The sequence below is a fragment of the Rhinolophus sinicus genome, linkage group LG11, assembly GCF_036562045.2.
Source record: "Rhinolophus sinicus isolate RSC01 linkage group LG11, ASM3656204v1, whole genome shotgun sequence".
NCBI classification, from domain to species: domain Eukaryota; kingdom Metazoa; phylum Chordata; class Mammalia; order Chiroptera; family Rhinolophidae; genus Rhinolophus; species Rhinolophus sinicus.
Genome location: NC_133760.1, coordinates 20,283,280 through 20,305,093, shown reverse-complemented (window position 1 = coordinate 20,305,093; position 21,814 = coordinate 20,283,280). Strand labels below are relative to the sequence as shown.

The following is a 21,814-nucleotide window of genomic DNA, read 5'->3' as shown; positions in this document are numbered from 1 at the left end:
GCCAGGGACAGTGTCCTCTTCATCTTCATGTCCCAGGGTCCAGCACAAAATAGGCGCCAAGTAAAGGTCATTAGGTGGCTGACTGGCTCTCCTTTGAGAGTAAAGCAGAGATTAGAGATGTAAAGGAACACTGTCACTCAAGCCCTGTTTCGTCTTAGGCCAGGCGACAGCCCAGAGGAGGACCACCGTTTGTGGTCCTTTAGTGAAAGTGATACCCCTGGCTTCCAGGGAGAGAGGAGCCAGGGTAGCATGATGGAAAATCCTGGACCCTCGGAGTCATCACACCTGAGTTCGAGTCTCAGTGTCTCCACTTTCCAGCAGGATGGCCTGGGGCTTGTCGTATCACCACCCTAGGCCTCAGCTTCCTCATCTGTAAAATAGGGGTAGGTTGTCCTGGGACTGAAAAATGATGTGAATGAAGTGACCAGCTCGCACAGATGCTCAGGAAAGATTTTCTGAACAAAAGGCACAGCAGAAATTCATCTAATAAAATTGGACCTTGGAATTTTAAAGTTAGTGTGTTCTAAGACGAAGACAGTTCTTCCTAAGATGCGATCAAGGGAAGAAAAGTTAGTAAGAGGATTATTTGGGAAAAGGGTTTTTAGCCCAAAAGGCAAGGAAGGACCATTGAGATGGTCACTCTTATTACCTTCACAGGTAATAAGAGTGAGGGAGCTTTCTTTACTGCAGTTGGCACCACAAATTTCTGACAGGGGTGAACCCCAACTGATGTGGCCCCACCGCCCCACATGTGTCAGAGTTAAGGTTCCAGGAACTCTCTCTAGGAAACGCAGCTCCAAGATGGGGCCACAAAGGACCAGGAGTCCTGGTCGCCGTCTTCTTCTGTCCCCTCAGCACTGCTGTTGGTTTTGTCAACCAACAATAGGGACCTATCCTGATGCGTTGGTTGGGTATTAACTACCCATGTGAATCACTAACTTAGCAGACAAAGGACAACACCCAGTGTCTCTAGCAGGCTCATTGTCAGACAGCAGCCGGCTGAGGGAGGCCACATGCTTGGTTGTTGAGTGTGTTTGCCAGGCAGGTTTGGGGGATGAGAGTAGAGTACACAGACCCCCCTTGGAGGTCCTCCCACTTTCCTCTGTTATTTCCTCCAAGGATCAAATCGACAGGTGACTTGTTTCTTGGCAGAGCACACATCTGGGCCCCTGGCTGGGGCTGGGTGACTGTCAGAATGTGTGACGACGGAGTGTGTGGTGCTGGTGGAAGGGCCCTGATACGGGAGTCTTGTGCAAGACTTGTGGGTCTGGGGATGCCTGCCAACCACTTTTGGTAAGCTGAGTCTTACTTCACAGGGACCAGGGAGTTGGCTACTAACATTGGTTCAAAGTAAATTCTTTGGTGATGTGAAATGACTTTATCAATCTCTTTGGGGAGCAGGAGACAGAGCTTACCTCAGGCCATAAACCCACCTGAGTGCTGAATGAGGAGAAATGCTGACTAGAAATTAGAAAAGATGGTGACAAGAGAACTTGAGTCCAGGAGAGATTGTGCCAGGATGTCCTACGTGGAGTCCGGGCTGCTTACTTTGCTGGAATCCCTTCGCTTGAATCCCAGCTCTACCACTTCCTGTCTGTGGGATCTTAGTCATTTAGTTCTTGTGAGCCTCAGTTTACACATCTGCAAAGTGGGGAGAGTACTGCCTTCTCTGTTCACTGCTCAAGTCAACCCCGTATTGGTTTAATAATGACTGACTTTTTCTCCCGCTGCCCTCTGCTTCCTTTCAGAGCTTTCAAGTGCCCAGCTCTTCCTCAGGAGCCCAGACCGCCTGTCACCCCAGTTCTTGCTGCTGGAGAGAAGCCATGAGCTGCATCCTGAATGGCATCATCCCCTTGGGGATGGTGCTGCTGGTCTGCGGAACCCACGGCTTTTTCCTGCCCAACGTCACACACTTAGAGAAGCTGCTCAGCAAATACCAGCAGGACGAGCCCCACTCCCGGGTCCGGAGGGCCATCCCCAGGTCGGACAAGGAAGAGATCCTCATGCTTCATAATAAACTGCGGGGCCAGGTGTACCCCGCAGCCTCCAACATGGAGTACATGGTGAGTGCTGGCACTCCCTCCTGGGGTCGGGGGGCCTTGGCACGGTCTGTGGTGCCCCTGAGTGTGTGGCAGGCTTGAAGTCGCCAGGTGGAAGACGGTCCCCTGCTTCTGTTCTTGACACCCCACCAGAACAGTACCCTGAGTTCCTCAGCAGAGGCTGCCTCGTTGCCAGCTCCTTGTGCCACCTTTCGGGAGCTCGGCCCACGTACCTGCCCTGACTCTTCCCACCCAGCCCTCCGGAAAGTGGAGTGGAGATGGTCTCAGGGCTGGGCGCTGGCAGCTTCAGTCCCAGCTTTGCCACCTCTTAGCTGTGTGCCCTGGGCATCAGCCAGCTGAGCCTCAGTTTCCACTTTGAGAATCCCATCTTATACTTGCTGTGACAACTTAGCGCAGACCTCACACGTGGGGCTATGGTATTGCTGTTGCTATTGTGCCAACTCGGTCTTCATCCAGCTCTTTAGATGCATCTTCTCTGTCTGAGAAGCGACTGTGGCCGAGGCTGTGAGATGAGGTGTCTGTTGAAAGGAAAAGGGAGAGAAAGCATAGTGTTGGGGGGTCCCCTCTGGAGAAATCCCACACTTAGGATCAGAAGGGGCGACCAGGTCTCCCACGTCCAGACCTCCTGCCCTGCCGTCACTCCCACTCGTCCATTGCTGTCTGTACCATTTCCCATCCCCCAGCCCTAGAAAGTAGGTGCAGTTATTTCTCTGTTTTATAGATTAGGAAACTGAGGCCCAAGGTCACATAGATGGTAGTGGCAGAGCCAGATTCAAGCCTGAGTCCCGCCGATTCCAGGACCGTGATTTCAGCTCGCACTCTGTACTCTATTTAAATAGCCCCCACCCCCAGCTACTGTGACTCTTCCTCCAGCGTTTTCCACCTTCTCTTCCCATCCTGTTCCAGTCTCACCTTGATTAGTAGGACAGTCTCTGCCCTGGGGTGGTTTCACCTCCCCTCTTGCCCTCTTCTAGCCCATCCTGAGCCCTGCCATCATGTCACGCTTCCTGAATCTTCCCTTTCTTCCATCCTTTCTCCAGCTCAGGAGCCTCTAAGGGCCTCCGTGCCCAGGCCAGAGCCCAGATACTTCTTGCCTGACATGCAAGGTTTCTATCAGGAGCCCTGTCTGTCCTGATGACTGTCTTCCCTCCCTCCCCTTCAGCCAGAGAAGTCTGCTGGGTGTCCTCTGAAGATGATGTGTGTGCGGCAGCCACCGGGAGCACTTTCCCGGCATCACCCTCCTTAGTTAACTTCTTTGTAGCCCGCCCCCCTGGCCACACTGCTCTCCTTCTTCTAGACTCAGCTGTCACTCTTCATGTTGCCTCGTGCCCTGACCTTGGTAGTGCTCATCGTGATCAGGGGCCATCCTGCATGCCTGCAAGCCCCTCACTGTCCCTGTCTGTGCCCACACGAGGTGGCCTGTCACCAGATGTCGGGCAGATGAATGGGTTGCCCATCTGGACAGGGCCCCCTGAGCAAGGCTGTCTGTCGGGAACTTGTTATGAAACATTTCTTTTTTCCCTCAAGAAAATCGTCCGGGCATTTATTCCAAAGGGACTGTGCTAATTTTAGAAGGAAGAGTGGGTACCCTTTCAAAATGCATGGCACAGCTTGTGCAGACCTTTGTTGCGTTAAAGATGTAGGAAATTAGGGGAGATTTCTTCAGGGCTTTCAGTGTGGACTCCTCCCCCACCCTTCTCAGGACCGGGTCATTTGGCCTCAGTCCCCATGGGGAAAGGACGCTCTGCACCTCTCTCTACACAGGTCACCCTGCATTCTGTGCCCTTCCTACCCCAAAGGCCTGCATGTTTCCCACCAGGGAGCCGGTATTTTCCTTGGCCTGAAGGTTACTGAACCACAACCCCCGGGATTCCAGCTGCCTGCTGCCTCCTGCCTGCGTTGGAACAGGCCGGGTTTCTGCTGGTCTTTTCCTGGCAGTACTGCGCTTGTCTAGTGTTTGTATGGAAGATTCGGGGCAAGTGAAAGGAGCTTAGTATGCAGCAGGCCAGGTCAGGTTGCCTGGACAGCCCATAATGAGCTTGCCATGCTTGCTTCATGATATTTCAGGATTAGAGTTGAGATCTGGGTTCTTAGGTCTAAACAGCCTGCCTGTCAGGGAAACTGCGTCTTCAGGGGACACCCCCAGGCAGGGGCCATGGAGCAGGGAAGGCAGTCAGGGCCCAGCCCCTTCACCCCAGCATCTGAGGCCCAGTGCTGCCCCTCTGCTCCGTTTCTACCCAAACAAGTGGCATTGATTTGAGAGTGTCTTGAAAAGGTAGCTTCTGGCTCAGCCATGCCTGCTGGGGCTTCTAGCCACAGTCCTTTGAAATAGCCTCAGCACTAAAAGGTGGATTTTAAAACTCTAAAGAGTTAACACACCCCATTTTGAATATTTATAAGTGGACAGGCTCTGGAGCCAGCCTACCTGGGTTTAGGTAGCGGCCACTTATAGCTGTGTGACTTTGGACAGATTGCTTAGCCTCTCTGTGTTTGTGTTTCCTCATTGGCACAATAGTGACAATAAAAGTACCTTTCTATAGGGTAATTTGGAGGAGCCAATGAGATAATGCATGATGAGTACTAAAGAAATGTTAGCTATACTGTTGTTATTATTGTTTTAGTGGAGTGGGACCACCACGTGGTGACAGCATGCAGACAGGATGATACCTGTGGAAGCCAGATAAGGCTGGGTTGTTAAAGTTCTAATTTTTTGGCTGTGTGATCTTAGGCTAGTTACTTAACCTCCCTTAGCCTCACTGTTTGTTTGTTTTTTGGTTTTTTTTTTGTCTTCAACAATGGAAAAGTAAAATGTACCTCAAGGGCTTGTTGTGGGGGTTAAATTTAAAAAATGGTGCTAATATTCTCTGGTAAGTGGCAGGTGCTCAGATGATGGCCCTCCAGAGGTACAGGGCCCAGCATTGCCCCTGGCACATAGTAGGTGCTTGAGAAAATTAATATTTGTGTTTACGGGGGACTAATTGGCACCTCACCTTGAAGCTTGATGCCTGCTCTCATTCAGCTTTTCCCCAGAACCTATTCCAGCAGGCACCATTAGCTCATTTAGAGATAGGGTCACAGAGGCACAGAGCGGTGAAGCCCCTTGCCCAAAGTCACACAGCCAGCAAGCGGCAGAACCTGGCATCCTACCCAGGTCCACCTAACAAATGCTCTCACCACTGTTCCTCGTGCCCGGTTCTTTCCCTTCTCCTTCCTCTCATCATCCCTTTGAGGGATAAAGAATGTCCCCTGTGCCTTTCCTTCAGAGGCACATGGACTAGTTGGAGGGCAGATCTTTAGCTGGAAAAGCACAGGCCAGGTCAGGTTGCCTGGACAGCCCATAATGAGCTTGCCATGCTTGCTTCATGATATTTCAGTATTAGAGTTGAGCAGGAAGAGAAGGGGCAGATGGGGACTGGGGGAGGTCAGTGAGGGCTGGCGTGAGCTGGGGATCTGGGCTTCATCTTGCATGCATTCATTCATTCATGCACGCATGCGTTATTCTGGATGGCAGTCAAGACATGTAACACTGCTGTGGAAAGGACTCTGATCAACAGAGTGTGTGACCTGTGAGTGCCAGCCCTGTGCCCCTTTGTTTGGGGAACATTGTTTTGAAGTCCTGCTATGTGGCAAGCATGGCTGGAGCCAAGAGGAGGGTGGGAGGTGAGGATGGGCCAAGATAGGGCTACTCAGCCTCAAATGGAGGGAGGGGAGAGCAGGTTCTCCTTTGGCCATGTCCTGTTGCAGACTAGACATCAAGTCTGCACATCTCCAGCCATGATTTCAAAAGCCTTTAACCCCCAGAGACCCTGCTGGGCATGTCTTTCTTTCCGTAAGCCAACCTTCGCCCTCCTGCTCCCCTCCCCTTTGAGCTGTAGGAAATCTTATGGACACAGACCAGAGGCAAGCAAGGTTCACATTGCTCTTGATCCACAGCACAGAATAAACAGGGAGCCAGCAACCCGTAGGGTGGGGTTGGCGCCTGCCCAATCTCTGCCTTGCCTCCTTGGGTGCTGGGAAGGGCCTTAGCTGGCCACTTCCAGAGGGATCTCGGTGTATGTGCAAGCTGCCCCCGACCCTGCTGCCCACCTCTCTCCCCGCTGCTCGGAGAGGAATTCACCGACTTGGGGCAGGTGGTCTATTTGGGGGGTGATCCATGAATCCAGAAGACAGGAAGGAGGAAGTCCAACTTCAGGGTGCACTATGGGGGTCTCATGGTGGGAGTGGAATCTGCCAGGATCTACTGAGCAAAGGGAGCAGCAGGCGGCTTGCCTCCTGAAGGTGGGAGGCTGGTGCCTGTCCCCATTGGCTGAGGGTGGCCCCTGGGAGTGTTCACCGCCCCTGTCAGGCTTTGCTTGGACACTGGAGAAAGATCCCAGGCAGAAGCGGCTCAGGGTGTGGTAGGCCTGAAGCTGGGGCGCTGTCAGCCTGAGAGGAGTCTGAGCATACCTGGAACGTCCTCTGCAGCTGGAATAGCATGTGGATCAGGGTTGTGCCCCAGATTCCCCAGAGACAACTGCCCTAGGGCAGGACCTGCTCCTGGACGTGGACGAGTCTCGGTTATCTTGGCAGGAAAGAGACTGCAAGACAGCAGGAAAGGGAAGCGAGTAACCTCATGACACTCCATCCTGGGGTCCCGCAGTGGGGTAAACCATTCCTGGACACATCCCAGGGTTCTTCCTGGACAGTCTTTCAGTGAGCACCTACAGTGTGCCAGGAGCTGGGGCTCCCCAGAGCAGGGGACAGCCCCTCCCTGCCCGTGAGCTGGAGCATCTGCTGGAGAACTCTGGGAGGAGGCACGCAGCAGCTGGCTTGCAGTCAGCCCTGGGGGCCGCTTGGCGTCTGTTCCTCTGCAGAAGAGCTATGACCCCACTTGTTCATTTGCCGTGTTCTTTCCTGAGAAGTTATGTGTGTTCCCTGGGCCAGCTGGGAGGCAGGCCCAGCTGTAAAGCCTGTCTTCAGATTCCTTGGCCCAGACCCCTGCCCAAGCCCCCCTGATTCAGGGTGGGCCATGCTGGAGGTGGACCAGGACTGGGCAAGTTGAAGGCATTTCTTGCTACTTTTCTTTTAATAACAGTAAAATATACATAACATAAAATTTACCATCTTAACCATTTATAAGTGTACAGTTCAGTAACAGTAAGTACATTCGCATTGTCGTGCAACCATCACCACCATCCATCATGTCCAGGATTTATTCATTTTCCCATTTCACAGATGAGGAGACTGAGGCTGAGAGAAGGGACTTACTCAAGGTCACTGGCAAGTGAGAGGCAGAGTACGAACTCTGAAGACAGCTTTGGATCCAGGCTCCTCTGAGTTCTTTGCCGACCTGCCACTTCCCACTGGCTGAGTTAGGAACCTAACTGAACCTAGTGTGGCACGGGACCTAGTGTTACAGAAGCTGAAACTGGCCAGTGGGTTTACCTGGAGCCGCAGCTGTGGGTGTCGCAGCACTTTTGGTTCTTACACCCATCCCTGACTCTGAAGATGCCCATTTCTCCTCCCCCTGCAGACCTGGGATGAAGAGCTGGCGAAGTCGGCGGCGGCGTGGGCCCATGAGTGCATCTGGGAGCACGGGCCCACTGATCTGCTGGTGTCCATTGGGCAGAACCTGGCCGTCCACTGGGGCAGGTATGAGCCACCATGGTCCCCCCTTTACTTGAGAACTGGCCACCACTGCTGAGCACCTACTATGTGCCGGGCTGGGCAAGTTGTTGTGTCACCAGGACGACACAATCCTGGTGCCTGCTGTCTGTTATCGCATTTAGCCGTCACGGTCACCCACTAAGAGAAAGAAACCACCCATGTCATTTACGTCTTGGGAAACAGAGGCTCAGTGCCAGCAATTGTTACAAGACCGCTAACTGCCCATCTCACCACAACACTCAGAAATGGCCAATCCCCCTCACTTCCTTTCTCTTTATTGAAACCACTTTGTTTGCACTTGCTGGTGATGGCAACCTGGGATTTCCATCCAGTTTATTTTCTTTCCTGGTGAAAAATAACCGGTGCCAGCCTAGTGGATGGCGCTGAAGCAAGGCGCAGTGACCACCAACGATGATGATTTCAGGCCCTCCTCATTCCTGAGGCAATACAGGCTCAGTAAGAAAGCCTAAATAGGAAGTTTCCAAAAGGGTTTGCATACCTGACTGCATACCTGCAGGTTTCTGTGCCCTGAATGAGTTTTCTGCCTTGTTTTGGAGTCCTGGGGGCCTCCGGCAGCTGAGGAACAAAGCTGGTCACGGCGATCGATCCATTGGTGGGTGAGGGGGGCCTGTCCTCTGGGTTCCCCATAGCCAGCTACTTCCCCAATTCCAGGCCCCTCCCCCTGCCATGGTAGGTGTCCCATCTGTGCATTACCTGTTCAGTATTGCATTACTCAACATTTTTCTCTACACTGACTTTAAATGGATTCATGTCTTACATCAAGTTTTACCTTAGCAGTAATATCTGTGAGATATGGGGTTCATGGGCTGCATATATTTTCCCAAATGTACATGAACATAAATACACCATTGTTAACCTAAACAGTGACTCACTGGGGGGCCCAGTACAAGTTTCCTGCACACACAGATGGCATGCGGGCCACCTGAGGGACACTCTTGAAACCCAGAGGGTGTCCAGGTGACCTCCTTGCCGATTTGGGTCTTAAGGACTAGCAGGTGCTGGGTGGGATGTGGGGCTATTGTTGGCCCTGAAGGAGCCCCTCCTCCAGCCGGCCCCCTGGGTGGCCGTGCTGCCAGCTGCAGTCTCGGTCACTGAGCGCAGAGTGGCCGGGATGAAACCAGCTGATCTCTCCTTGCAGGTATCGATCCCCTGGGTTCCACGTGCAGTCCTGGTATGACGAGGTGAAGGATTACACCTACCCCTATCCCCACGAGTGCAACCCCTGGTGTCCAGAGAGGTGCTCTGGGGCCATGTGCACCCACTACACACAGGTAACACGGGAGGAACAGGCCGTGACCTCAGCTCAGCACCCCAAAGCTCACTAGTCACTCACCTGGTCCTGCAGGATTGTTGCCCAACTAGAAAACCTCCGCTCTCATTGCCTTATTGGTTTTCTTTAATTCAGTGCTACTCAAAGCATAGCTGGGGGACTGAACAGCTTGTGATCCGTTCACAAGTACAGAAACAGAGCAAGCACTAGACATTTCTATGGCCCTTTTACAGGCTGGGGTATTTTCCTCGTATGTGGTTTGTTTGGTTGGTTTTTGTTTATTTTTAAATGAATGTACTCACATAGATCTTCAGTGGGTCAGGGGACAAACCCGAGGCTTCACCCTTTCACCATAGACCCCGTTAGCACCAGCACCCTGTAGATCTAGACCAGATGATGTCATCCTGGTGTGCCTTGCCCCTTAGATTCTGATACGTGGTGTCGTCATTTCAGATAGTCTGGGCCACCACCAATAAGGTTGGCTGTGCCGTGAACACCTGCCGGAGGATGAACGTCTGGGGAGATGTGTGGGAGAATGCGGTCTACCTCGTCTGCAATTACTCGCCAAAGTAAGAACAAGTTGACATGGTCTACGGGTTGGCACGCGTTGGCCTGACGTGCAGGACGTGGCTACAGTTAGCTTCGACAGTGCCGTCTCTTCATTATTCCACATAACAAGGTGTTTCGAGGTTGTGGACACCATATTCAAGAAGAGGGTTAGCTTCATAGCTCAGCAGTGTCAACCAGGACGCAGGCTCCTTCTGTCTTCTTGCTATATTGTCCTCTCCTCATGGACCCAAGATGGCTGCAAAGCACCGGGCATCATGTCTTCCCAAGCAGAAGGGAGGAGCAGCGTAGACAAGGGTTCTCTTATTAGGTCTTTCTCACCCACTTCCTCCTTATGTCATCGGCCAGAACTAGACCCCTCTCAGACAATGGGGAACACGATCACCCCCATTGGCTTTGACCAATTAGCTTGTGCCAATTGGTTTCAACCAATGAAACTGCCCCAATTGACTTTGCACGTCTCCTCCAGGGAACAAGTCAGAAGCAGGAATAGCTTTTGGCTGAGCAACACATTGGGTCTGCCATAGCAGTGTTACTCAACATCACTCTGATTTCTCTGAAAAATATGCAGCAGTTCACACTCTAGAAAACAGCTCTTCAGGCTAGGCCTAGTTTTTTGCATCTTTAGATTTCCCCTCCCAGAAGGGACCACATCAGGTCTTTATAGCCTAACCCCTCTTTCTCTCTACATATCCTGATGTTACCAGCGTGTGATTTATCCCTTTATTCATTCACCTCCATCGTTCATCAGACAAATATGTGCTGATTCTCAGAGAACTGCTCACCCAGTTTACGGTCTGCGGTTTGCACGTGGGCTGCTGAGCTGGCCGCCATCCTAGCACCGTGCCCTGTACACAGGGGGCATGGGAGGCCGATTTTCTCAGGGACTGAATGAAACGGGAATGACCTCATTTATTTGGTTTGGGTCAGGAGTGGCTGTGAGAAGGTGGGGTGAACAGGGAATTGCTGAGGTTGGGAGGAAAACTCGCCACCAACCATCTGGCATGCCTGTGATGGCAGTGTCTCCACAGCCCAAGGGATAAGGGCCGGGGTGGTTATGTCATCAGTGGGAAGGGACACAGGCCCCTGAAAGAACAACAGACTGGTCCACGGTGGTGGATTTCTTGGTGGAGTGGCAGGTGAGGAGTGAGGAATAATTTGATTTGACTATATAAAAAAATATACTCGAAGACCCCATTGGACATATAATTTTTCCATTCTTTACCCTCCCCCCACTTCTTTTCTTGAAAAAGAAATCAACTATGACAGTAAAATACACTAGTCTTAGGTGTGCAACTTGATACATTTTCACACATATATACCTGTATTGATAACAAAATACCAGAACTTGGGCGCTTAGACAACGGACATTGATTTCTTATAGTTCTGGAGGCTGGAAATCCCAGGCCATGGTCCAGAGGGTCAGTTTCTGGCGAGGACTCTCTTCCTGCCTTGTAGATGGCCGCCTTTTCCTTGTGTCCTCGCATGGCCTTTCCTAGCATCGCTTCTTAGAAGGACACGAATCCCATCCAGGGTCCCACACTTATGACCACATGTAAACTTAATTATGTCCTTTGAGGTCCCATTTCCACATACAACCACACGGGGTTGGGGGGTGGTTAGGGCTTCAGCAGATGAATTTTGGGGGGGGGACACACACAATTCAGTGCACACGGGACCTATATACCCATGTAACTACCACTCCAGTCAAGATAGAGAATATTCCCAGCGCCCCAGGATGCCCCCCAGAATAGCTACCGTTCTGACGTCTCTCCCCATTGGCCCGTCCGTGTGGTTTGGCCACTCATGTGAATGGACCTGATATGCCCTCTTAGGCCTAACTCCTTCCTGTCAACACCACGTCTGTGAAATTCGTCCGTAGGGTTGTGTGTCCAATGGGCCTCTCTTTTAGATTGCTGCCTGGTATTCCACGCTGTCCTCAGCCTCTTCTTCAAGAGTCCAAGCCCCTGGCCTTGCAGTGGGCAATGGCTGAGAGGGTGGGCCCTGGGGTGGTGTCTGGGCTCAGATCCCTTTAGGTGGGGGGTCTTGTGCATGAGGGGAGGACACTTACTGCACAGGGCTATTGGGAGAGCGGGAGAATGTCCATCTATAGGACATTGGTGCAGAGTCTGATGCCCAGCCAGTTCTCCATTACCACTGACCTGAGGGTTATTTACTTCTAGAGCATCAGAGGTGTGGTTTGTCTTTGAGGAAATATGGAACCCTAGACAGGCTGGTGATCTCAGCTGGGGGAGAGGGATGAACCCATCTGGGGCCCCTGGTAGTCTGAAGAAAGCTACTGAGCCTTACCCAGTGACAGAACAGGCTCTGAGGCCCTTTTGTTCTGCCCGGTGATGGTCCATTTAGGGGCATCATCCCTAAGTCCCCCGTGAGTCCCTTGCCGGCCTGCATGTCTGAGCAGAGGTGGTCAGCTGAGTGGGGCCTGTGGCCTGGGGTAGGACGCTGTCATTTGCCATCCGGGATATATAGGACTTGAAGTGGTGAGCATATTATAATGGATCTCCTGCCCTCCATCCCCAGTCCTGAAGCCCACATGGCCCCGGGTGATGCCATCCCACTATTTTGAGCTGTCGGAGGTTAAACAGAGAGCGTGTTTGCTGCAGTTTGTCTTTCAGCCAACACTAGCAGGGCCCCTCCCTGGCCTCCCTGGAAAGCCGTCAGAAACACCACCCGATGAGCGTGTTGGTTTAGGAAGCACTCACAGAGCCGTGGCCTTCACCTTAGCCGGGCCCTAGTTGGAGGGTGTCCACATCGTCACTTGCTTCATACTCATGACAGCCTCCTGCTGTTACCTCCATTACAGAGAAGGAGACGGGTTCAGGGCTGGGAAAGTTGGGGATCATACAGCTGGCAGGGATGGGGTCCAACCCAGGATATCTGCTCTTTACTGCTTTGCTGGAGGAGGCAGGGGCCAAGCATGGCCTAGCGGCCGGCCTGAATCCCTTTCCTGAGTGAACAAATGGATGACTGGACAACCACAAAGGAAGTTTCTAGAACAAATCCCCGAGACTGGTCCCCAGTCCTTCATGGCTCCAGTTTGTGTTGCCAAAGACCCACGCACTGTGAGAAGGGCTTGGGAATTCCACTCACTACCTGCTGCCTGTCCCTGGAGGCATCCTACTGAGTGGCCTCCAGTTTTCCTGCCCTGGGGACTTCAGAGGGAGGTAGCTAGTACCCGGGACACTCAGAGGGATCTTAGTCCTAGCTCTGAGAGCAGAATATGGTCAGAGGCCCTGAGCCCCACAGCCTGGGTTCAAATATCACCCTGTGACCTCAAGCAAGTCGCTGAACCTCTCTGAGTCTTAGTTGCCTCCTGTGCAAAAGGATTGAATTCTGGCACATCCCTCCTGGGGTGTTGGAAGGATGGCATGACCTGGGTTAGTATGTGGTAAGAACTCGGTAATCACAAGCTACTCCCTGATCGTGCTGACTTTCGCTTGTTTAAGAAATGGCTTATAAGGGGGATCCTGGCAGCTTTCCAGTGCAAAGGCATTGGGGCTTCGTGGGGGGCTGACAGTGTTCAGGTTGTGTAAGGGAAGCAACAGGAGTAGGTATGGAGCCGGTGCCGTGTTGGCACACACACCAACGCAAGGTGTCGTAGCTCTGCACTCGGTTTTCTTAGGATTCTCTAGACTCTCTGTGCTCAGGAGAGACCCGGGGCGGCTTCTGTTTCCCTTTCCATGGCGCACAGCTTCCTCCCTTCCCGAGTGTGTTTGCTCCCCGCACTCCAAGTGGCCCCAGGAAAGGAGAAAGGAGCCGTCCGTCGTCCCTCCTGATGGTGTTTCTGGTCTGTCTTCAGGGGAAACTGGATTGGAGAGGCCCCGTACAGAAGCGGCCGGCCCTGCTCTGAGTGCCCGCCCAGCTACGGAGGCAGCTGCAAGAACAACTTGTGTTACCGAGGTAGGAAATGACCTCAAAACTGTGACTCACAGAACAGCTTACGTAAAATGGGAAAAGTGGACAGTAGAGTTCAAGGCACCCCCTCCCCTGCCAGCCGCGTGTCAGTTGCCCTCAGTACTCCCCTCGTCTCCCCTCCCTCCCTCTGCCTTGTGCATGTGAAGATTTGGGGTTCAGTCCCCAGTTCCCTGGGGGCCTGTGGCTGCCCTGGGGTATCCCCCCAGGAAGCACGTGCCATAGCCAGACTCTGAATGCAGCATCCACACAGACACGTCCCTGACCTTGTTTGTTGGTGCTCACAGTTTGGTATGAAACACAACAAACAAGGAATTAAAAACAAATGACGAGACTGGTGTTTCAGGCGAGCTCCACACTGTGCAGGGTTGTCCCTCTGGGGGGGTTGTCCTTCCCATCCTTGTTCCCCCACGCACATTCCCATCTTGCCCATCCTTCACCTAATTTGTCACAAACGTTTATGTTTTCCTTCCTCCCACATCTCAGGCAAAACTGAAGTTTGCAAAGGCTGTGTCATTTCCAGCTCTTCTACCGTTTGTCTATTGTTGCCACTCAGAATGTTTCCACTCGCCCCGCTACTATAAATAACGCACGTTTTTCGTGCGGAAAGCCTTTCTCACATTCTGGGCTCCGTCCCAGAAGGGGGCATAGCCAGGCCAAAAGGGATGACCGTGTTTTTGTGGTTTAGATGGGTTTTCTCTCAAGGTTCCATCCGCAGGCCTTGTGATGTCGCAGAGGGCGGGGCACACGCATGGGGGAGAGCAACTCTCTGTGTCAGGCCTTCCCTGTCGGAGGGGACATGGGTTCAGTCCCGTGGCCTCTGGGGTAAAGAACCCGTTGGGCTAAGGCCGGGGTCCCGCTCAGGGGCCTGGGTGCTCTGTTGTGCTGGCCAGCTGTTCACCGCTGCTTCGGCCTGGAAGGCAGGGATGGGACAGGACAAGTGAGGCTCTGGATGTCTGACAAACCAGGTTTGGAGGCTGGCATGCAAACCCCTCGATCATTCTACCCATCAGCAAAATAGGTGTGATCACACCAGTCTTTCATAACGTACCACAGGCTCAAATGAGAGTCCATGCTTTTGCTGGGAATGTATCGAGCACCTGCTGTGTGCCCGGACGTTGCTGGCTGCTCTCAGTGGGGATAACTGTGGGGATCTTACAGTTCTGGGGATGCCCTCATGAAACTGAGGTCCCCCAGGGTTATGGACACAAGGTGTGATGGACATCCTTCAAGGGCAGTTACTGATGCTGCAGAAGTTAGAGCAGGTGAGGGAGGCCCTCCCCAAGCAAATGCCCTTAAGGAGGGAGACATAGCCTAGTAATGAGAGAAGGGAAAGGTATTTCTGGCAGGGGGAACAGCATGTGCAAAGGCCTGGAGGCATGAGGCAGCATAGTCAGGAGAGGAAGAATGGCAGCCCTGATCCCAGCTGTGCCTACCATGGAGCACGGCCTCCGTAAGTGTTTGTTCAATGGAATTTCTCCCTCTTCCCCATTTCCCGTCTTCTGGATGGGCTCTACATGCGCCTGTCTTTAGCGAACTATTCCCTGACACCCCCCTTCTGATTCCTGGATTTGTGAGACAAGCATGGGTTTTCGAGGCCAGCATACCTGCTTTAAGAATATCAACCCTGCCACATTTCAGCAGTGGGACCCTGTCAGGTCACTTCATCTCTCCAAGCCTCAGTATTGCCATCTGAAAATAGGGTAATTGTGTCAACCCCTGGGAGTGTGGGAGGTCTAAGAGAAGGACGCAGGTCGAGGTCAACACTCAGGCATGTCAGCTTCCATCCCCTTGCTCCTATTCAGGCCCAGGTCCTGTGGCTGCTGTCCAGTCATCCAGAGGGGTCAAGTCCCCTTCAGACTTGGGGACCGTGAGGGAAGGACGCCCCTTGGGGTTCCTCCTCCATCTCCCCTCACACAGAGGGCTCTGTGTGTGTGTGTGTGTGTGTGTGTGTGTGTGTGTGTGTGTGATGGGCCAGAGCTTTCCAGATCAAGGGTAGATGCAATAGGGTCATCTCTACCATTCCTGGTTCTGTACATGGGCATACGGCTTGCCTTCTTGAGCCTCACGTTCCCCATCTGTAACAGTAATAACCTAGTCCTTCCATGGAGATTTGCTGGGAGGATGCAGTGAAAAGGATGTGAGTTGCAAACAAAACAACTCGCATATAGCCAGTGCTTTGTGAATGCAGCTGGTTAGCTCCTTGGAGAAATGGAAGGTGTGGCTGCCTGCATGAGGTCCTTTATCACCTGGTGGGAAATGTTGGCCCTCTCCCAGCTTGAGTGTCCCATCCATCTCTGGAACCTGGCACACAGGTCTGGTGTCACACCTCCTCCAGGGAGTCTTCCCTGACTGCCCAGATAGGCAGTGCACATGCTTCCCTGTTCTTACTGCCCCCAGACTCTCCTTGAACCTTGACTCACCTGTAGTTACAACTGTTGGTTCACTCCAGGGCCTCCGGGGGCATGGAACAAGTGTGTTTTGCAGGTCATCCGAATACACATATCCCCCAAAATACATACAGGGTCATTTTCTAAGACCAAATACACACAAAGATCCTTTAGATGCCAGCTTACCCATCCAGTGAAGCCTTTGTACTTGTTTCTTTATTTTTGGTGGAAAATATCCAACATCACTTGGCAGGCATCCCAATTTTCTTAGCTAACCATGCAGAAAGTCTCCTGTCAAATGGTTTATCTGCATAAGCTCCTTAATCAGTGTTTAATGAGGTTGCCTGGCAGGGCCTTGACCTATAATGGAGATGGAGCAGGGATAAGGATAGACTATAAGAGAGGTTTCTGTCCCTCCAGCCTTGCCAGGTGGGGTGATAAAGGGTGCGGGCTTTGGGTAAAGGCGGTTTTACTCTCTGCTGTGTGAGCTTGGGCAGGTCGCTTAGCCTCTCTGAGCTTTGGTTTCCTTGTCTGTGAAATGGAGCTTATCATGCTTCCTAGGGCAATGAGAGGATGTCACGAGAGCATGCAGGGGAAGGGCTGGGTGGTGGGCAGTCATTTGGTCACATTTAGTAACCATTAGGGGTGCGCTTTGTCAGCACTTACAGAACCAGGTGTGGACCTGCAGAATGCCGTAAGCAATGCTGTGTGCCCCGAGACCCCTGGTCCGGAGCTGGACGGTGCATACAGTAGCCTTGCCGTGAACTCAGGCATGGAATTTCCCCAGGCCTGCACCGATCCACACAGGGGAGCTTAATTAGGATGTGCTCAAATACAGCCTGTCCTCTGGGCAAGCATTCCACTTTTCATGTGTGTGTCTGAGGGCGAGGACTGTCTGCCCATTTTCTTAAATAGTGAGCCCTCAAATGCTGTAGACTGCTTCACCAAACTATATTTGGCTAAATAAAGCCACGATTATGAGGTATAAAAATCCTAAAGGCCAGTGGAAGAAAACCCAGCTTATTCCAGAGACAGCTCTGGCTTTCAGTGAAGGGCAAACCTGAGTAGCCACATTGACGGGAAGGCAGACGGGAGGCGACCGATTGTGCCAAACGGCATTGCAAACCCAATGTCTTCGTAAAGATTTCACCTAATAGCGTTTGGCTACAAATGATGCTTTTAGAATTCCCTTCCTGAATGTCTTTAAACTTCACTGGGAATATATATATATATTTTTTTTTTCCAAAAGAATTGAAAGATAGGATTCTTTGGGGTTTTGATTATCTTTCATTCAGCGAATTTTGTTGAGCAGCTACTATGTGCTGGGAGCTGGGTGTCCAGTGGGCTGTGAAACAGGCTGGTTCCTGGCCTCAGGGAATTTACAGAGGGCGGGAAAGGCAGGTGGCGATGAAATCACAGCTATGAGCTACCTGCCCAGGAGCAGCACTGGTGGTCCATGAGCTCTCAGAGAATGGACTTGAGACTCAAGATTACCATTCACCTCCCGGCTTAAATCCTGACCTTTCTGCTCCCGGGAATGGGTTCACCTGGGGTGGTGGTTGTGTGGTAAAGAATTAGTCAGTGAAACAGATGCAGAATATTCCAGCCTCAAAAAGCATCAGAGAACCACTCATCTGCCCTTCCTTTGAATGTTTGTCTTGTATAGACATGAAACACTTGGTCTGCCCTTTGTGGAAAAGAGGTCATTTCTCTTAAGGAGAAGTGGGAATAAGGCTGGGGTCCTGATGAACACTTGGTCACTGGATGGGACTTGAGTTTTAACCCCGTGACCCAAAGAGGCCCATGAGAGTGCTTCTTCATTCTTCCTCCTTGAAATTGTTCTTACCCAAATACATCTATCATCTCTTTTACTGGGGGAACTCAGAAGGCAGGGGTTTCCAACTCTGGTCCACAGACACCCGAGGGGGATGGAGGTGCAAGTTATAAAGGTGCAAAGGGGTCCCCTGGTAGAGATGTGCATCCGTTCATCTTTGAGAAGGCCACTCAAGCAAATGAAAATAGCAATTCTTTGCTTTGCTTTGGCTGAAATTTGCAGCTTGGTATTCTGGTGGCCTGATTCCAGATGCTGGTCAGCAGTGAATAGTTGTCTTTTGTGATGAAAACTGGAAGATAAATAAACTGATGCTTATAATAAATGCAATTTGTTCGGTTAATTAAAATAATCTTAAAACAACGGGGGTCATGATCATGGTTGGAGAAATACTATTTGGGGAAAAGATTAGGACCCAACGAACTAATTTTTTTTTTTTAACCAGGAGTTGGGTTTCTGGCTGGTTCTATATGATGGATCCAATGTTACTGGGCAGCAAAAGGAGTTGAGTGTGGTTAAGTGACCTTGACTCACAGGGGTGGAGAAGGGAGCAGGATGGGCCATGGCTGAGGGGCAGTGGGGCCCTTGACCATTGACGGGGGTCTTCCTGCACCGTGGTGTGCTTGTAAGTGAGGACGACCCCTCTCCCAGTGGAAACTTAGGGCCAGAGGGACCTCAGGGGAGGCAGCTACAGTTTGGAGTCAGAAGATGTACTTCCTTGGGCAAATGATGGTGCAGGAGGAGGTGGGACAAGAAACCATTATGATAACCCAGGTGTGGGCCTTCTCACCTCTGGTCTGCCTAGCAGCTCTTGGGTCCAAAGCAGTGAGCAGAGCCTATCCATCTCATCTTGGCTGGTAGAATTCCACCTGGCCAGGTGTGTTCTGAAATGTAACTTTCTCTTTGCCACTGAAATGACTCTTTGTCAAACTAAACCTCAAACAAGTTTAGTTTCCAATTTTTTTTTTCCCAAAGTGCATTTTTGTTGAATCCCAGCATTTATTTTTTTCATCCATCTCCACTATGCAGAAGAGACTTATAACCAAAAACCTGAAACGGACGAGATGAATGAGGTGGAGACGGTTCCCATTCCTGAAGAGAAACACATCTGGGTCCAGCCGAGGGTGGTCAGACCTGCCAAGCCCAAGAAAACGTCTGCCGTGAAGTATATGAGTGAGTCAGGCTCCCTCTCTACCCTCTGTCACCCAGCAAGCCATTTCTGAAAGGGGGCAGTTTTCTTTGGGGTGGATGGAGATGGGTAGCTGGTGTGTTAAAAGGTCTCCAAGTCCACAAACAGCAGAAGCAGGGTGGGGAGCAGCTTGCAAAGCACAACCCTAAGACGTTCCTAAAAAAAATGATATTTTTAAGTTATTTCAAAGGTAAGCTTTATAGGAGCTGCGTTTGAGTGGCCCTTTTCCCCCAGGCAAGTATTTTAAGGTTAGACCTTGTCCTTTCAAGGAACCTGGATTGAAATTGGGTTCCTCTTGCAAGCTTTGGTCTCCCTAAGGGAGCGCACAGAGCCTGCAGGGCGGAGGCCAGCTCTGGCAGGCTCCGGCCCTTTCCACCAGGTACTGGTTCTGTGACTCGGACCTCCACTAGACTCTGAGACTTGATTTGCTCATCTATACAATGGGGCAATAATGCCCGTGAGTTGCTGTGAGGATTATTTGCGGTAATGTGGGTCCCCAGTGTCAGTGGGGGACCCTGTACTTGAGGTCATCAAGTTGCCTCCAGTACTTCCCTTGGGTGGAAAGTTGAATGTTTCCCCCAAGACTTCTGGAAGTCCCCAGAGCGCTCTGACGCTCACCTCTGTCACGCTTTCCCCTCCCCTGGTTCCCAGTGTACCTCACTTCTCAAGGTGTTCCTTCTTTCTGCCCTGTCTTCGTGGGCTAGAACTCAGTGTTCCAACCTCCCCCAATGCTGCTGTTGGGCACCTGTGCAGGTGTCTCCTTTATTGGAGGTGGGGGCCCTGGAGGGGCACTTTCTTAAGACACAGCAACAGGCACGGGCTGTCTGCCTGCAGTGCACTCCGATTCCTCTGATTTTGAGCCTTAAACGGCATGAAACTGGACTTAGCCCTGCATAGGGCCCCCCTCGTGCCCATCTTTCTCAGAAACCCTCCCCTATTTCTCAACTGTTCTCTCTCCTGCCCCCACCTGCCAGCCTCTCTGTCCTCTTGGGCCTTCAGGTGTCTCTTCCCTGGACTTTCTGCCTGTTGAACCATCCTGTAGCTTCTCTGACCAAGAAATAGGCTGAGGATCTCGTCTGTGTAAAAGTTCAAAACGGTCCCACTGTGTTTTTAAAAATAATGTAAAACTACAAAATAATATATGTTCTTTTGTCCAACGATAACTCTACTCCAAGATTCTGATCTGTCCCTATAAAATAAACAAAAAGGAAAGTGTGGCAAAGTCGTCTTGTTTGGGGGCGGGGGCGGGGCGATGACACAGGTGGGAATGGCTGGCTCCCTCCCTCTTGGGCTGAATAAAACTTGAAAGTCCCGTCCTCCAGAACCCTGAGGGGCTACAAGGCACTTAGTGTGTGCCAGGCTCTCTTCGAAGGCCACACTTACTTTCTCATTTAATGCACATTCAATACAGTATCCACTATTCTTATCTCCATTACTTACGTGCAGAAATTGAAGCTCAGAGAGGGGAAGTAATGTGTCCAAGGTCACGTGACTACTATAAAGTGGATCTGGGATTTGAACCTCACCACTGAAGCCTGCAGCCATTGGGCAATCCTGCTCTCATGATGGCATAGATTCCAGAATGTTCCAGAAAATTCCTCAGTGTGGGGGGCTGGGGTCTTCTAACTCAGACCCATCCTCTCAATGTGATATATATTTCTGCATTTCTCTCTTAGCCCAAGTTGTCAGGTGTGACACCAAGATGAAGGACAAGTGCAAAGGGTCCACATGCAACAGGTAAGGTCTGGGCTGGATCATTTTCTCACCGATCCCTACAGCCCTTTGAAGCACCTGCTGTGGGTGATGGGTCCCATTATGATGGCCACCCAAACCAAGCTGGGTGGAAACTTAGAGAAAAATGTCACTCTCTACTTTTAGCACCAAAGGTGTGTCAGGTTGAGCGGGACATAACTCCGTTTGCTTCGTGTCATACATTAGAGTGATCACAACGTCCCAGTGCTCTCTCTGACGCCACCATTTATTCAGAGCTTGGCACACAAAGCTGATCCATTGCTGGTAACCTAGACCAGAGTTTCTCAGCGTTGGCACTACTGATGTTGAGGGCCAGAAATCCTTTGTGGGGGGGCTGTTCTGTGCAGTGTAGGATGTTGAGCAGTACCCCTGGACCCACCACATGCCAGAAGCACCTCCCTGGTTGTGATCCTGAGAAATGTCTCCAGAAATGGCCAGTGTCCCCTGAGGGGTAAGATCTCCTCTAGTGGGTAATCTTTGACCGGGAGGGTTGTCCCAAGCTCTGGTCTCCTCCTGTCTGGACATATATTCCAGTTAAGTATTTCATCCCTAGTGGGGAGGAGGTGTCCAAATGACAGATGCTCTGGGTTATTGGTTCAAAAGGAATTCCCAAACTGGAGCAATGCCAGATGTGCACGTAGCAGATGTGCTATAGACATGATGATCTTGACCAATGTTTTTGTGCGATCAGGCGCTCCCTTCCACCTCTGTGTGTGACAGGGTCGCAGGGTGGCCCAGAGTTCTGTGCAGGGAGGATTAGGGCTGGGGCAGTGTGAGGGCACTTGTGAGTTGGCGGCACCCTACCGTTGACAAATCCAGCAGGCCTGCTGCAGCATCTGAGTAAGCCTGCTTCCTCGTGCCCCCCCATCCCCACCCCCCAGAGGAAGAGCTGCCAGTGTAGCCTCGGGTAGTTGAATGAATTCATCTAGCTAATGGAGTCACTGAGTATTGTCCATTTGGGTGTCGGAGAACGTCTGCCAAGAAGGACAAGTTTGGTTTTGGCAGTGCCGCTGCTGGGCTGCTCTCTCTGGCAGTGAACAGCCAACAGGTGCAGTGGCCTCATGCACAACCTCAGGTCACGGTAGGAAAACCATGTCATGGGTAGAGGGGTCCTACTCATCTTCCTGTGGACTCTGGCACGCCTCCATCTGAAGC

General features: G+C 51.7%; 1 protein-coding gene across 1 annotated transcript in view; it reads left to right on the top strand.

Moving 5' to 3' along the window:
* The window catches only part of CRISPLD2 (cysteine rich secretory protein LCCL domain containing 2), a 62,054-nt gene that overhangs the window by 13,450 nt on the left and 26,790 nt on the right, over positions 1 to 21,814 (top strand). The window contains exons 2-8 of the mRNA XM_019747136.2: positions 1,749 to 2,063; positions 7,573 to 7,691; positions 8,866 to 8,998; positions 9,451 to 9,566; positions 13,385 to 13,485; positions 18,748 to 18,891; positions 20,584 to 20,644. Coding sequence (XP_019602695.2) covers positions 1,824 to 2,063; positions 7,573 to 7,691; positions 8,866 to 8,998; positions 9,451 to 9,566; positions 13,385 to 13,485; positions 18,748 to 18,891; positions 20,584 to 20,644 — 914 coding nt within the window. The 5' untranslated portion in view covers positions 1,749 to 1,823. The remainder of the gene's footprint in view (positions 1 to 1,748; positions 2,064 to 7,572; positions 7,692 to 8,865; positions 8,999 to 9,450; positions 9,567 to 13,384; positions 13,486 to 18,747; positions 18,892 to 20,583; positions 20,645 to 21,814) is intronic.